Consider the following 17,484-nt stretch of genomic DNA (forward strand, 5'->3'; position numbering starts at 1 on the left):
GCTGGCGGAGGAGGAAGAGAGGAAGCGGTTGTTCGGGGGGGAGGGGAGCGAGCTTCCTATCGAGCGGAATCGAGCCGAACAGGAGCTTCGCTTTGGAGCGTGAGGCGAGCGAGGGCTTCTGGATGAGAGAGGAAGAAGGAGCGGGAGAGTTTCTTCATCGCAGGGAGGAGGCAAGGTCGAGCGGGAGGAGCAGAGGGCTTTGGTGTGGGGAAGATGCGAGAGGAAGAAGGAAACGGGTAGGGAGCGAGTGCGGGATCGGGAAGGGAGCGAGTGAGGGAGATCGGGATCGGGAAGGGAGCGAGCAGAGAGCGAGTCCGGGATCGAGAAGGGAGCGAGTGAGAGAGATCGGGATCTAGCAGAGAGCGAGTGCGGGATCGAGAAGAGGGCGTACGGGAGATGATCGAATCGGGAATCTTTCGTCACAGGGAGGAGGCGAGCCGGCGAGTGCGACTCAGCGGCTTCGGTGCGGGAAGAGGAGACGAGGCGGGGGAAGGTCTCGGTGCAGAGGGGGGAATCTCGTTATGAGGAAGAAGGAGGCTGAATGACTTCAGTGGGAACTTGTATCCGGAGAATTGCAGAGGAACGTTACAGGATATTGGTGCACGAAATTAATGAATTTCCAAACGGGGGAGGAGTTTTATTTAGCAAATAAGAGCTCCTAATTAAATTTCATTAAAACTGAATTAAATATTCATTTAAAATTTGAAATTTGAAAATTTTGAAATCTGAAGATCGTTTAGCCGCCTGAGTCCAGCCCGAATTGCACTTAAGCTGAGCTAGAACCCGCCACCCCTGAGCTCGAACCCGCTTCCCCGCTAAATAAAAATAATAATAATAATAAAAAAGGTGCATTGATATCCATGCTAGTCGCTCGCGCGCGAAACCGTAGCAATACGGGTGCCCTTCCTAGCTAAAGTTGACGTTCCGGACGCGTCGACGTGGTCCGTATCGTCATTCGGGGTCGTCCGGATGAGTTTGTCGAAGGGTGAGTGAAATCAAGTCAAAGTCGTGTGTGGTGCAATGAGTGCGTTGCTGAGTCGCCGAGGGTTCACCTAAGGTCGTACGATCCTGTAGGAACTTATTTTTAGAACTCATTTTCGGGCCCTCTGCATGTTGGTCCATAGCCCTTGCAACTAGAAGTTGAGTGCTTGGAACCACTTATATGACTTCTTCACAAAAATGAGTCAAGAAGTGGCTTGAAGTTCTACGGGAGGTGGGCTCCATTGCTAGTCCGCTAGGATGGTCAATAAGAACTTCTAAAGCTAGATCCTAGGTTCTAAGAGTAGGAGACTAAGACCTCACTAAAAATGAGGTCAACAAATGTATGTAAATTTCCCAAAATTTATCACAATCTTATTGATTACATGTTTAAACGAAAAAATAAAATAAAATAATTTGAGTATGGATCTTTTAAGATATGTTTGACCATTTTGATGTTGGAAAATTTTCATACATATCCCACAATTCCTATGTATTTACATATATATCTCTGTGTGTGTGCGGACGTGCATACATTAATAACAGAAAATATTATATAAGATTTTGATGGCATAATATCCAATTTAGTAATTTAATAACATACTATGTAAAGAAAAATAAAAATAAATTATAAGAGTATTCAAGGTATAATAAGAATAAAAATTACCTTAGCAATGGGATCAAACTCTACAACAACAAAAAAGTCTTAAATCCCACTATGTGGGGTCTGCTACATGAATCCTTTTTCTCCATTGCGTCACATTTAGTGCCATATTTTCATTTAGTTCTAATAAATTAAGATCATTTTTTATACAATAAGCCCAAGTCTTCCTAAGTCCACCTCTGTCTTTCTTAACATAAGTCAAATCTAGAACATCTACTCTCCTAATCAGATCATCAGATGGTCGACGTTTAATGTGACCAAACCATCTAAGACAACTTTCTCTAATTTTGTCCGCCATAGGAGCTACACCAACCTTATCACAGATATAATCATTTCGCATTTTGTCTCTAAGTGTAAAGCCACTCATCCACCTAATCATTCTCATCTCGGCAACACTTAACTTAGCATTATGCTTCTCTTTTAAAGGTCAACATTCAGCGCCATAGAGCATTGTAGGTCTTACCACTGTCTTATAAAATTTTCTTTTCAGTCTAAGCGGTACTTTTCTATCACAAAAAAGGCCCGAAGCATTCCTCCACTTCAACCAACTAACTTGAATTCTACTATTAACATCCCCATCTATATCACCATCGCTTTGAACAACAGACCCAAGATATCTAAATCATTCACACTTTTAATAATTTGATCACCCAAAATTACACTTCTCTCACTAGAGCTACAACAAAAATTACATTCCATGTATTCAGTTTTAGTTCTACTCAAATGAAGGCCTTTAGAGTCCAATGCAGACCTCCATAATTCAAGTTTTTTTCCTGGGCTTTTTCTCTGATTTGATCCATGAGAAGGATATCATCAGCAAAAAGCATACACCAAGGTATATCCTCCTGTAAATGTCCAGTAAGACCATTCAAAACTAAAGCGAAAATGGGCTTAAAGCCGATCCCAGATGTAATCCAACAGAAATAGGAAAATATTTGGTCAATCCTCCTTCAGCTCGAACACAATTAACAACTCTAGTATACATATCTTTAATGACTTAAATATAAGCCATATCAACACCTTTCTTCTCAAGAACTCTCCAAAAGATATCTCTTTGAACCTTATCGTATCTTTTTCTAAATCAATACAAATCAAATGTAGATTCTCCTTATTATCTCTGAACTTCTCCATCAAACCTCTCAATAAATGTATAGTTTCCATAATAAATGCAAACGGATTATGAGAAATCTTTGTATCATGTCTTAACCTATGTTAAATTATCATCTCTCATAATTTTGAAGTAAGACAAATCAACTTAATTCCTCTATAATTTGCAAACTCCTATGCATCCCCTTTATTCTTAAAAAATGGGAACAAAAATACTCATCCTTTACTCCTCAGGCATATTTTTAGTTTTTAAAATAATATTTAGTTTTTAAAATAATAATAAAAAGTTTAGTAAGCCAAGAAACTCCTCAATTTCCTAAATATTTCCACACTTTAATTGGGATGTCATCAGATCCTACAGACTTTCCACCCTTCTTTAAAGGCTAATCAACTTTTTTTTTATCAATGCGACGATAAAAATGAAACGTATTATTATTATTAACAATATTAAAATCACTAAGATTGATAATATTTTCAAAAACTTCATTAAAAAGTTTATCAAAATACCTCACCCACCTATGTTGAATATCTTTTTCTAAGAAAAGCACTTTTGATTTTCATCTTTAATATACTTTACTTGAGTTAAATCTTTACCTTTCTTTTCTCTTCGTTTGGCTAGTTTATACATATATTTTTCACGCTCCTTAGTATCTAATATATTATAAAGATCATTAAAAATAGAGTTTTTAGCGTCACAAATTATTCTATTAAACTCTCTGCAGACAATTTGATATTTTCTCAGTTTTCTAAGTTTTTACATTTAAACCAATTTTTATAGTATAACTTCTTATATTTTATCTTTTCTTGCACATTATAATTCCACCACCAAGTATTTTTATTTATAAAAAAAATTTCTTTTGATTCTCCAAGTACATCTTTTGCTACCAGTCTAATAGTGTTTGTTACTTTATCCTATATAACATTTGCTTCTTCATGAACATCCCAATTTTTGAAAAATTGAATTTTCCTCAAAAAAAAATATATATTTATAAAACTATGTAATAAAAATGCCTTACATGTAATTATGTATGATTATAGTGTCAAAATAATATAGTCAGCGTAACGATTAACGTGAGAAAAATAAACTCTTCTAGAATTAAGGCGGTAAATCATACTTTTAATTTAGGCTAATAATATTATTTCTTCTAAATAATATGCATCAATCATTATTAAGATTCATTCAACCAATTGTTATTGTAAATGTTATAAAAAATAATGATCAATGCCATATAATGTTCACTATAAAAATACATGGAATGATATGAAACATACAAATGAAATAATTTATATATAAATGTTTGCACATGCATGTTAATTGATAAAATTCACATATTTATGCTCTAATTTAGACTGTGCTCCTTCGAATTACCTATCATACCAATATAAGACATATAAGATGGGATAGAACATTATTTCTCCTATTTATGCTATCACTATACAAAGAATGTTCAAGAAGGAAAACTCCAATAAAAAACCATAATAAGACATTGTTAAGGACAATATCAACGATTGGTTCAAAACTAAACTGTAAATGTTCAGTAATTGTCCATACATAGCATTTGCCATAAGCCTCATAAGTCAATTTATGCAACTTCATTAAGAAAATGGACTGTGTCAATTTGCACTTCTTATGTACTGAAAGAGAAGTCAGTTTATGAATAATATTAACGAAAAATAGAAAGGATTGCAAGAGAAACAACAAGATGCTCCTTGTGCAATTTTTTAATTAATAATCTTTATAAAATTGTATGGATTCCTAATATCTTCTAGGTTGCTGTATAAATTCTCCTTGAATGTGTGAAAAATCAATCAAGCTTTTGCCATTTCCTTATTTTTTACAATACTTATGAACAAATGGTGATTGGAATGATTTATATAGTCTTGTTATAAGATGACCCATTGCAATATGACTAATTGCAATGTGGGCATATTGATGAGGAAGCATCTCTATAAACATATATTTCTTTGAAATCAAATGCTTACAAGATTAGTGAATGACAAGATAAAATTTAAGGAAATTTATATACACACCACACAATTCTTATGGATTTACATACGTAACACCTAAGGTTTGATGTTTACATTCATACACCTTGGTGTTATAAACATATATGCATAAAAGAATACATTTGACTTTTAAGAAGTTACTGAATGTGGTATTTTTGATGTGATGTTAAAAATTTGGGTGCTATTAATGTAAACATTAAACTTTAGGTGTTAGATATGTAAATACATAAAAACTGTGTGGTAAGTTTGTATATGCCCTAAAATTCAATTCCTTCATTACAAATTGAGTCCATGTGTGAACTTGATGTTCTTTTTTTCAAGCATAATGAATGCGACTTTCACAAAACATGCTTTACATGAAAAAATTCTTGCAGCCAAAGCTTAGCGTTAGAGTTTGGGTTGAGATTTTTATTTTTTAAAATTTAATTTTAGAATTTAATGAAAGGGTTGGTGTAGAAAGATTAGTGGAAAAGAAAAAGGCTACAATTTGGTACAATTACACATTTAGTAAACTGGAAATTGACTTTGATGCCAATCGATTTAGAAGATAATTGCTCTAAATACTAAATAAATAAATAAATTTGATGGTGGATCTCCTTGATGTTCATCATCTATTCTTCCTGCCTCATTTTGAATTTGAGTTTGATTAACTTCTCTGCTTGAATTCTACCCTTTAGAAATAAGAAAACCGAAGAGAGAGAGAGAGAGAGAGAGAGAGAGAGTTTTAATTAATGCAATAAAACAACTCTTCAAAATTATTATTTGGTTCATTGTCTCCTAATAAGTGAGGATTTTTTTAAACAATCCTTGCTTGGTTTCACATAATTTTAGAACCATAAGAAATAAGGAGCTTAAATGGTTTCAACAAATTGAACTTTGAAACCACTTGATTTCAAGTTCCATATTTTTACATTTTTAATGGTTTTGCTTCATGCAATAGTTCACACAAATTCCAGCTTTAGATAAGAAAAAAAACAAACAGGATTTACATACATCCCACTTAATTACTATGTATTTACATATCTAAACACCTAAACTTCGGTTTTTACATATATGACACCTTACCTAAGCACGAAAATGTGTATTTCACGCTTTAAAAGTTAAAATAGTGATATTTTTTATGAGATATGAAAGATTTGGGTGATATAAATGGGGTGATATAAATGTAAATATAAAATCTGTCATAGAATAATAATCTGCTGTATCATATCAGCTGCACCCATATTCTTTGCTTAACCATAGATTGTTAACTTTCATGGTATAACAACGAGGAATGGTTGTTTAATTTAACAATTAACATCAATAGAAACATGCAAAAGAAATTACAATAATAATAATAATAATAAGGCATTATTAATCCGGGAAAAGTTTAAGAGAGAAAGTACTAACCAATGGGTCAAAACAAGGAGTAGTCAAATTGATGATCAAGTTTTTCACCAATATTAAAACCTGCAAGATATAAAATAAACAATATTTCATGATTTGACAACTGTAGACCCAAATAAATGATTCACGCAAATAAACACAAGGAAATCTTAACGAGCCTATCAATAAGAAGTTCTCAAAATATTCTTGCATTAAATATGATGACATGTAGGGATTACTTGTCCCGCGGTCTGTTTAAAAAAGTGCAATTTAAAGAGAAAAAAAACACACTTCAAAACAAAGAGGACCCAATTCTAAAGCTCGGACATCGAAGCCTAGTTCATCTTATGAAGCGTAAGCTTTTTTTATGTGAGGTATCAGCTTCTTGATGCGATGCATAAACTTCATAGTGCCGTTTGAAGCATGAAAAGCTTAAGCTTTTGGTTTCTTGAATTCTGATGGCCTAATTCAACTTTTTAGGCTATTTAAAAGGAAAGAAAGGAAATAAAATATTTAAAAGTAGGGGCATTTACCTGCATACCACACAATTCTTATGTATTTAAATATCTAACACCTAAACAATCATATTTAGGTGTATATCACTCAAATCTTGAGCATGACATCAAAATTTCCACCATCACTGCCTTTTTAAAAGTGAAATAAACCTTTTCATGAATAGGTTTATGACACTATGGTGTTAAAAATGTAAATATCAAACTTTGGGTGAGATACGTAAATAAATAAGAATTGTGTGGTCTGCATATAAATTTTCCTAAAATATTTAAAAGTCCTTAATAAAAAATTATCATTTCCTATCTTATCTCCAGGTTCCCCGAACACAGGTTGTCAAATTTTCCCACACGAGAGCAGGAACGAGCCAGCCAGTTGAAGCAGCTTGCATAGGCACCAGTCCAGGCCTCAATTAGACTGGGCGGCCTTTTGGGTGCCGGCCAAGCCACCAGCCCCTTTCCCATGCTTTTCTTTTGTGTTCTATTCTATTTTGGAGTCCTATATTACTGTTTTTCTAATGTTATGGTTTAGTTTTTTTTGTGTGTTGATTTCTGATTCTTTTGCGGAGCAGTTCTCCCTGTTCTAGGGCTATATCCGAGAAGGTGGTGGTGCTCCGGCTCTATCCTACTCCGAGGTGGTGTTGTATCTTCCTTAATCCCCTTCTTCAATCCTCACATCCAGTTCTCCCTAGCCACCGATCAACCCCAACACATCCTCCCTACACCACTGCCCACTTCCAACGCCTCCATCCACCTAGCACCCTGTTCTCCTTTCCCTAGCTGTCGTACCTTGTTGTCCTGCCCTCCAACCACCAATTTGCTTCCCGCTGACCACTTCAAGCAGCCCTCCTTCCTTCAGTGGAGCTTGAGATCACAGGAACCCTTATCACAGAGCAGCGTCTATGGGTCAGTTATGGTGATGACACGGGATGAGAGGATTGACATACCCACTTCAGACACGAAAAAACTACGGCAGAGAGATTTTCAGAGCCTCACAGTCGACACCATACCACCAGCTCCCCAACCGGGCAGGAAGGTTCAGGCTACTTTCACTACACACCAGAATGACCTTGGGTCATACCCTCACGCTGCCTCCAACCCTTCCCCGTCTCCCCTTCCAAATCCCCTTTTCTAACCTACCAAACTGCCACCAACCCTTCCCCGTCCCCGTACTACTTCGCCGACTCCACCACCGCCCAGGGTCCTCTCGTCCACTCTTAGCCGAAGCGTAGTGTCGTTGTATTGTTCTTTCCAATCCTATCGTATTGTAGCCCTATTTCTATATTAATGAAAATTTGCTTTGCGTTTTAGCTGGTTTCTGAACTAACTCCGGTATCATCCCCTTATATTATTGTTTAAAGTGTTAAGACAGGAGATCAGAAATTCACCCAATATATAAAGTGAAGGTTTTATAGGGTAACAAAATGAAAATTCTTTTGATATACATTTAAGGATTCATTCTGAAATAATAAAATCAGGGAAGTCTACTTCATAAGCGGGGTTATCACTACAAAAGGACTAACAAGTGTGTCATTACAAGGAAAACTAATAGGGGCATGGGCATGCATAGTACACAATTCTTACGTATTTACATGACTTGCACCCATACTTTCACATTTACACACATAGCACTCAAATCTTTAATATCGCATAAAGAACAGCACTATTACGACTTTTAAAAGTGAAATGAACCTATTCATGCATAGGTTTAAAGTACCAAAGTGCTATGTGTGTAAATATGGAAGTTTGGGTTTGAAATATGTAAATACATAAGAATTGTGTGCTAGGTATGTAAATTTCCCAAACTAATATAGCAGGATAAAGATTAATTATAACATATAAACACAGCTTACAGTTTTTGCAGTGATTGGATCCATCTCCTTGAGCTTTTCTAAATACATTCCCATCGTACAATTGATATCAGGGTCAATCAAAGTACCAATGAAGTCGTAAACCTTACCAAACTCTGCAATGGTTTTATTAAAAGAAAAAGAAAAGAAATTTAAGTTAAGTCTTCCTAAAAGCTTATAACTAAATCTATACATAATTGATGCATTCCTATTACATAAAAAATAAAGCCATTTTAACATTTAAAAAGTAATTACACCATTACATGCATGGGGAAGGCGGCATGTATGTAAAAACTGTAGTTTAAGAGTTGGATATTAAATACATAGGAATTGTGTGGCATGTATTAGTAAATCTTCAAAAATTTAAATAAAAGGACATAAACAGAAACTGAGCCTTCGAATTCACTCAGCCTCATCTGCTCCTCGCTTCCTTCCTTCTTCGACCCACAACAGTCGTGCTTTCACTCACAACCATTGACCCTTTCTGACTGAATTCCCCTTCCTCCTCTTGAAACCTTAGCCGTCTACTTTCCCCTTCCTGCTCAACAGAAACGCACCATCTTCTTCTACCTCGTTAAGGCTAATAAGATCACTAAGGTTGCTCGTCCAACTTCCAATCACCCAAATTAAATTTTGTAATTTGAAATTTTGAACATTCATTCTCATTGTTTAGGTTAAATGAATAAGTTTAAATGTTAAGATAAATTTTAATTAAATTCTCATCTTTATAGCATAACATATTAACATTCCATTAATAATATTATTAAAATACCAGCACGATGATAATAATTATAATAATAATGATAAAATAAGATGTTTCACCAAGTAAGTTCCAATTGTTAACCCTCACATCTATTCCAAAGGATGAATGTGATATTGTGTTGTTGAGCTCATTTTTGGTCGACACTTTCTCCCCACCACTTCCCCCCTCTAGGCATATTTATAATAGATAGTCATTTATTGAATTTATTGTTGCACAGATTCATGCATAATGGATTAAGTTTTGAAGTTGTAATATTTTTCTAACATATTACTTCTACTAATTATCATAAATTTCTTTCATGCAATACTCTATTTGAAAAATTTATAACAGTGGTCATATTGTTACATAATAATCTTTAAAAATTCGTAAAAAATTATATACTTGTATAAAGTGATATCTCAGTAAGTAGAATCGTTTTTGGATATTGAATAATCATCCCGTGATGGTCCGGAGTCAACATAATGCAAACAGAACATAAGGATATATGATATTCTTATCTTAAGCAAGAAAACAACAAAAGGTTATTTTCTTCTAGTTATAAACAATAGGGGCATTCACATACATGCCACCCAATTCCTATGTGTTTGCATATCTAACACCTAAACATTGCTTTTTACAGTTATACCCCCAAATCATTCATATCACATAAAAAATACCATCATTTTAACTTCTAAAAAGTGGTAAACCTTTTAATGCATAGGTAAGGTGGCATGTATGTAAAGATTGAAGTTTAGGTGTTAGATATGTAAGCCAAGGAATTGAGTGGTATGGTACGTATGTAAATCTTCCTAAACAATAACAAGGTGAACATAGTCTGCCATTAAGATGCGTTCAGATAATAACAGAACCTTGTTGTAATACCAATAAGAATAAGAACAGTCTAACAGTACTTCAAATAACTATCTATATATATATATGAACGAGAACCAGGAGTAGGCGAGTGTTGATTCCCTTGCTTTGGTGCTTCAGAAGTAAGCTGTGGTGTACTAGAACTGCCATTCCAACCAATATTGTGGTTATATATATTTGTCAGGCCTAATGGATCATTATCACCTATATCACCAAGGAACATTCTTAGATTAATGTCATGAACAATCATGATAGAGCTAATATAAATACATGCATGCATACATTTTTTGGAACCTTTTGTATGTGATGGTTATCGTGGGGGAAATGTGTCATGCTTGGGCCCTTCCACACAATCTATATGTATCCTTATTTCGTTTTAATATATTAGTCTTTAGGCTTTCTCAATATATATATATATATATTGAGAAAGCCCAAAGGCTAATATATATATATATATATATAAGGGCATTTATATACATAGCACACAATTCCCTTATTTATATATCTCACACCTAAACTTTCATATTTACACACATAACACTCAATTCTTAAGCATCACATAAAGAATAGCACTATTATCACTTTTTGAAAGTGAAATACACCTTTTCATGCATAAGTTTAAACCATAGGTTTAAAAAAACAAAGTGGTATGCATGTAAACATGGAAGTTAAGGTGTGAGATATGTAAATACATAAGAATTGTGTGCCACATGTGTCAGTTTTCTTATGTGTGAGTGTGTATGTGTGAGAGAGAGAGCATACATTCAACTCCACAGAGGGTTTTGTAGTAATTTGAAGAGGACATTGCATCATTGGAGGTGTAATCCCTAAGGAAAGATGGATCGTCCCAACTGGAAGATAGAGCAATTAGACCAGTAGATGGGGATGAGCAGATCATAGATGATTGTAGATGCAGAGGTGGTGCATCTGAAAAAGAAAATTTTAGTCAGTCAGTCTCCATATATTATCATTTTAATATAGAAAGATTTACATACATACAACTTAATTCCTCGGTATTTACATATTTAACACTAAACTTCAAATTTTACATACATGCCACCTTATCTGCGCATGGAAAGGTGTATTTCACTTTTTAAAAGTTAAAATGGTGGTATTTTTAGTGTGATGTGCAAGATTTGTATGGTATAAATGTAAAAAAAGTTAAATTTAAGTGTCAGATATAAAAATATATGACAATGGGGTGGAATGTTTGTAAATGACCCTTTAATATATTGTAAAAAGACCAAATCAAAATAAAGGAAGGACAAACCATCATCTGAAGGTTTCTTTGGATATGGATGAGTAGAATTTCTCTTTGGACGGGCTGGGGGTACATGTGCCCTTATCCCATTCTTTTGAACCTTCAAGAAATATTTTTGAGCATGACTTCGGATCTGAAAGCAAATAAGACTGTGAATCCAACGGAACTGTGGAGGCTTTTGGCACAAAAAATTCAGCCTGAAGCAGAACCAGTCATTTTCATACAATGAGATGAGCAGAAATATAGTAGCTTCAGTACCATAAATTCACTTTAACAAGATTACTTATTAATCTTCTCGACTCAAACTTGAACAGAAAACTCAATCATACAGAAATTTAAAGTACTGGTGCATGGTTTAGAAACACAGAGGAAAAGTAAAAGGTTAAAAGAAAAGAAAAAAAAAGAAATTAGGAATGTAAGAAACCTATCAGAAGCATGTGGAGACATGTTTATCTCTAAGATTTATATCATGAAGTGTCCAATGACTATTTATCTTTGGGAAATTTATATATGTAGCACACAATTCTTATATATTTAAATTATTACATATCTCACACCTAAACTTTCATATTTACATACATAGCACTACTTATATAATACATAAAAATTGTGTGCTATGTATGTCAATGCCCCTTTAGATTTTCATAGAAAAACAATAAGCCATGGATAGGGATGCAGAAAGGGGGATGTTACAAATTTGCAATAATGAATTTTTTTTTTCCCTTAAAGACTTCTTAAAATAATAATTATTATTATAAAACGCAATTTTTCCAAATCAATAAGCCCTAAAGTTTTCACTAGGCCCTCCTTTAACAATGCAACATAAGAAGAGAGAGATTTTGCTAGACTATTTTCATTACTTAGGCTCCCATTGGGCTGTAACCCATGTGTGGGGTGTGCTGCATATGTGCCTCTCTTTTACCACGCAAGAATAAAGGAGTGATTAAGGATTCATACTTCAGATATATCATTATAAGTTCATAAAGATTGTAAGTTATTTAATTGATTTAATGGTGCTTCATTGATAAGATGAGTAATTGTAGTAGTCAAGTTTTATTTACATTTTGGTGGATATATTAGTAGGCATTATTGGATTTAGATGCCCTTATGATGTTATCTATGAAAACATATTATTAAAAAATATTTAAATTTAAATCCGTGATATTCTTTTAGGCCAAGTGGGCAAGCTTTCACATTTCTCATCTCATCTACCCAGTATAGAAATTGTTTATAGGTTCGTGGCCGACTTAAGATCGGTTGGAGATTGTTTAGTTAAACTTATTGATTATTAGCAAGCTCATATTGAATTATCCTGAGAAATTGACACTTATCAAGGATAAAAGTGGGAATTATTCTTGTCTTATTTAAAAATCCTGCGAAAAATCATGTAAAAATGCAATCTATTGAACTCATGAGCCAAAATATTAGTACACCATGACTTTGTACCTATATAAGAGATCTATAAAAGCATATAAACAAAAAAATTGATTAAGGAATACAATTTATAAGAACTGAAAACATTGTTGTTAAAGGGTTACCTGTATCACCGTCTTTGTACCAACAAAATCTTCAATTTTCTTCCATTCTCGACCAAACCTAAATTAACCAACGAAATATTTCTTAAGGATTATTTAAAGAAGAATCCAAAACAAGTCAAACTATTCTATGCTTACCTAAAAGTAATTTATTTGGGTTTGTATGGGATCAATTTTATTTTTTGTTTTTGTTTTTTGTTTTGTTTTTTAAAATATTTTTGTTCAGTGTGATTTTTATATGTTTTTAATTTTTATTTCTAAAAATAAATAAACATGCTTTTGAAAACTCTCAAAAAACTTTTAAGTATTTTCGAGTGTTTTAAAAAACAATTGTATCTTAATAAAACACACCTAAGATGTTTGTTTTTTTAAATCAAAATATTAGCAAAGCAAAATAAAAATAAAAAATAGAAAACAAAAAAACAAAAATGATCCCAAACGGCCCCTTAAAATTGGCTTCAGCCAGCCAGATTCTATGAAAAATCAGGTCATTTTCTTGGATGCCCTGATTTTGGCAAACTATTCAGAGTAGTAGAATGTTGAAAGCATAAATTTTGAACTTCAAATCATATGTTTTTTGACAAGCTAATAATGAGTTGATGATGCTAAGAAAAATTCTCATATATTATCACAATAACAAAAGCTTATAGGCACTATACATTAAGTTCAATACCACAAAGAAAAACAAAGATGAAGTCAACAAGAAGTAAAATTCACACACTTTTTTTTACAAATAGAGTTGAAAACTTGATGAACAATTACACTACATTTTGATCATAGAAGTTCTTTAACCCTTCCCCCGAAAACCCTCTTCATTTACAGAAATTGCAAAGCGTACAAGTTTGAACTGCGGTGAAATATTATGGTCTTTTCTTATCTCTTATGGACATACTTTTGGCTAAAGTTAAACAACATAGATCTTCATGTTCTATGTGTTATTTGTTTCCTTTCCCTTTTGACATTTATTTTTTGATACATCATTACTCTATTTTGGTGAAGTTTTTGTGACACATCATTACAAAATATGCTCTTAACAGTCCTTGCAACAACTTAATATTCACAAAAAGGAATTTATAAAATGAAACATTAAGTTTCCTCATTTCTACCAATCGCATCTTACTTAATAGACTTTTCACGAACAAGGTTTCTAAGCATTTAGATTGTCCAGTTGCTCGATAATCTTCAGGAACACCAACCAAGTCCTTATCAACTGCATAGATAATCCAAATTTATTTCTTTTGGGGTTTGTTTGGGCTCACTTTTGTTTTTTTTATTTTTTAGTTTCATTTTTTTTGCTTTTATTCAAAATACATATTTGTTTGAAGCATTTCTTGCATGTTTTTTTTTTATTTTATTTTTATTTTTTAAAAGCACTCAAAACATCTAAAAACTATTTTGAATATTATTAAAAACAACTAAACATGTTATATCATACCAGACATTTTTGCTTTAAACCAAAACATAAACAAAACAATATTAAAATAATATTTTTAAAAAAAAGCAAAAATCAAAAGTGGCCCCTTAGCATGCTTCTCATGACGGAATTTAGCTTAATAACAAAATAAAAAAAAAACCCCTAAATTTTCACAGTACAGAAATCAGCAAGAACTAAATAAAAAACAGCCAAAAACAAAATGCTCCATGAGCACCAGAACTGGAGATTTCTAACAAAGTACTAGAGATAAAACCACAGCGATCAAGTCAATTGAAAAGGAGAGTTGCTAGATTACAAAAGTAGTGCATCGAGAAACCGCTCATGCTCCTCATCCGACCACCTATCCCTAGACTTAGTAATCGTATAGGGCTTCCGCAGCTTCTTGTTCGCTCCATCTGCATCCATAGATAAGGCCGCGATGAGATCCAAGTGAAGAGAAACCAGAAAAATAACTTCTTCTTAGAACAAAGTGAGATTGAGATCAAGCATGGCTTGTAGAGCTAAACTAGGGTTAGGGCTTCGGTGGGCAAAGAAATAGCACAAAAATAACACCTAAATTACTTCAGATTCTTCAGAGTTAGGCAGAGTGGAAGAATCTATGAAGCCAAAGAGAGTGCCCGATCAAACCTTGGATCAGTACGGTGAGCGATATTGAATTTGGGAGAAGAAGTTCGGCGGAACCAAACCTAGCGCCGGACGAAGGACGTGCGAGCCAGTCGAGAGGGGAGTGCCGCGCGAGGCAAATTTGATTCTGGTAATTTTCATTTATACCCCTGAACTTCTTGCATCGTGCAAAATCATTACTGCAGTGGGAAATATTCATAAATACGCGATTTGTGCGGGTGCTTTTTGAGGAGATAGCGGAAAGGTGGTGCGCCTAACTAGCCGTTGAGAATTGCGGGTTTGGAACGAATGGACGTGCGCGCGCGCGTTCGGCAACTGCCTTCTATTGCCTCTCTGTCTGTTTTTCCGCCAAAGATGGACCACAAGAACTTTATGTATGCTTTAATTCTTAGGACAAGGTGTTTGTATATTGATCGTGAAACTTTTTAAATAGAATGAAGCTAAACTCTTAAATATTAAGTCGTTTTTTGGTGTAATTTTCATAATTATGAAAATTCAATCCTAAATTGTCCTTCAGATAAAACACGCCTTGAGAGTTGGAGCCTGAGAAAAAGAGAGTAAGACAAAGTAGAGCAGATGAAGAATTCTAAGAAGAGTTGAGGGAAAATGTCCCTTTATTCATCTTTCGGTCTCCTATTTATAAAGGTCTACTTGCACAATTATAGAAAGGATGGAACAGTTATGAAAACTGCCTTTGATGCAATTAATGTGATAATTAATATTGGATTCGTGTTGTCATTTAAGTGTGATAAAATGATTGTTAGTGGATTGACGTATTTGAGTTCGGTCGACTAGGGAGATCGGTCGCATAGCGATTGCTTCTACTGATGTAAAGCCAGTCAGTCAACTATTTGTGTTGAACATCCTTGAAAGAAACTTTGATAGCTGAGATGGTAAGCACGGTCCATCGATTGGTTCCACCAACATTATGAGTCTATCGACTTGATCGAGCGATCGCGTGGTGATTACTCCTTTCGAGGTGAAGCAGGAAGGTTCGTCGCACGACTGATTCAGATCATACTTCTTTAGTCTGACACTTCGATAGCCCGACCCTTATCCTGGCGGTTTTGGTGCATAACTATTAGTTCCCCCGAGTTAGTCTGCTCTTTAATAGTGTCAACAAAGATAAGAATAGGGAAACTATTAAATAATCAGTGGCACCAAAATTGATAAAACTAATTTGATAATTAACTTCCCTTTGGATTTCGTGCCCAGTGAGCCATATAAATTGGACCATAGGGTTAGCGTTTATATTGTTTGCCACCAGCTTTCCCCAGACGATCAAGGCGTATCATTGCTCACGATATGAGCCGATACAAGGTGGATCCTGAATTCTGGCTATGGCAGGCTTTTGGAGCCATGCCTTAGTTAGCCCATAAATATTTGGAGGTAGTTGTATTCTTCGCGTACGAGGTATGTGCCTAGATTGATGGATATCATTTGGGGTCCTTCGAGCATTGTAGAGACACCATTGGTTGGCTTTTCCTAAGGGAGTTCTCCAATGGTGGGGAGCTAGCTATCTGTTTCAGCGGTGTGGTTCTCTTTTTCGAGCTAAAGCCTGTCGAAAGATGATAGAAATGTAGTTTTTCTGCTACTGGATCTGTTGTTGCATAAATTCCTTGACGTACTTCATGCTAAGAGTGCATATGTGATGGGCTTCTTTTTTTTTGTGCTTCTCTTCTTGTTAGTGACATAATTCACTCTCACCACACATTGTCAGGACGTTGAATCCAAATTTGTCCTATGAATCACATTCAAGGAATAAAACATGAAACATGAGGGAGACAGAGAAGGGATAGGAAGAAGTGCGTCGCGACTTGCCCCTATGGAGCAAACTGGAGTATTCTCAGACTCTTGCGATCCTTTTTATATAATCAAATATTTTTTATGCATGGGGGAGGGAGAGCTAAAATAACTCCTTTGTAGAAATGATCCCCTATTTATAGGCAATGTGGTATAAAAGTAAAAAAATTGCATGGTTGTCACTACTTTTATGGGGGAATTTAAAGGATATTTTAGCCATATAAAAAATAAATGAGTGTATGGTTCAACTACTTTATCGTTCGGTCGGCGATGACCTGTAATACTCGTGTCAACGAGGTACATTTGACTGACTCTGTTGTGTTGGATCAATCGGTTGGCTCTGGCGGTCCTTAAATTGTTTGAACTTTACTTGTTCAGCTTGAGTCTGTCAACCGGTTGTCTCAATCTGTCTATTGACTGTTGAGCCTTGGATGGAAAAATGATGTTGCTAGGGTAAAACCATCCGGCCTTTTTTTGTCAAAAGATTCACCCAAAATGCTCCATACATGTTTGTTCATGAGAACCTTAGACTTTCTTAAGAGTCTTGGAGGCTCATGCGAGGTGTCAAGTGATATTTGGATGGGAGTTGGACTAGTTCCCTCCCTCGGTTAAATAGGTCTTGATCTTTAACTTGGAAAACCTTCGTTCGCTCGACCACACACACACACACACACACACACACACGCACGCACGTAAGCGACGCCTTTATACAAGGACACGTAAATTACTGGTTG

General features: G+C 34.7%; 1 protein-coding gene across 1 annotated transcript in view; it reads right to left on the reverse strand.

Annotated features, from left to right (window-relative positions):
• The window catches only part of LOC110032054 (protein REVEILLE 8), a 19,639-nt gene extending 4,777 nt beyond the window's left edge, over positions 1-14,862 (reverse strand). Inside the window, exons 1-7 of the mRNA XM_020735565.1 lie at positions 14,619-14,862; positions 12,892-12,949; positions 11,363-11,486; positions 10,855-11,019; positions 10,171-10,296; positions 8,484-8,596; positions 6,146-6,205 (exon numbers count right to left, since the gene is read on the reverse strand). Of these exons, the coding sequence (XP_020591224.1) occupies positions 6,146-6,205; positions 8,484-8,596; positions 10,171-10,296; positions 10,855-11,019; positions 11,363-11,486; positions 12,892-12,949; positions 14,619-14,728 (756 nt within the window). The 5' untranslated portion in view covers positions 14,729-14,862. The remainder of the gene's footprint in view (positions 1-6,145; positions 6,206-8,483; positions 8,597-10,170; positions 10,297-10,854; positions 11,020-11,362; positions 11,487-12,891; positions 12,950-14,618) is intronic.
• Between the last annotated feature and the right edge of the window lie 2,622 nt (positions 14,863-17,484).

Source organism: Phalaenopsis equestris, unplaced genomic scaffold, assembly GCF_001263595.1.
Source record: "Phalaenopsis equestris unplaced genomic scaffold, ASM126359v1 Scaffold000877, whole genome shotgun sequence".
Lineage (NCBI taxonomy): Eukaryota > Viridiplantae > Streptophyta > Magnoliopsida > Asparagales > Orchidaceae > Phalaenopsis > Phalaenopsis equestris.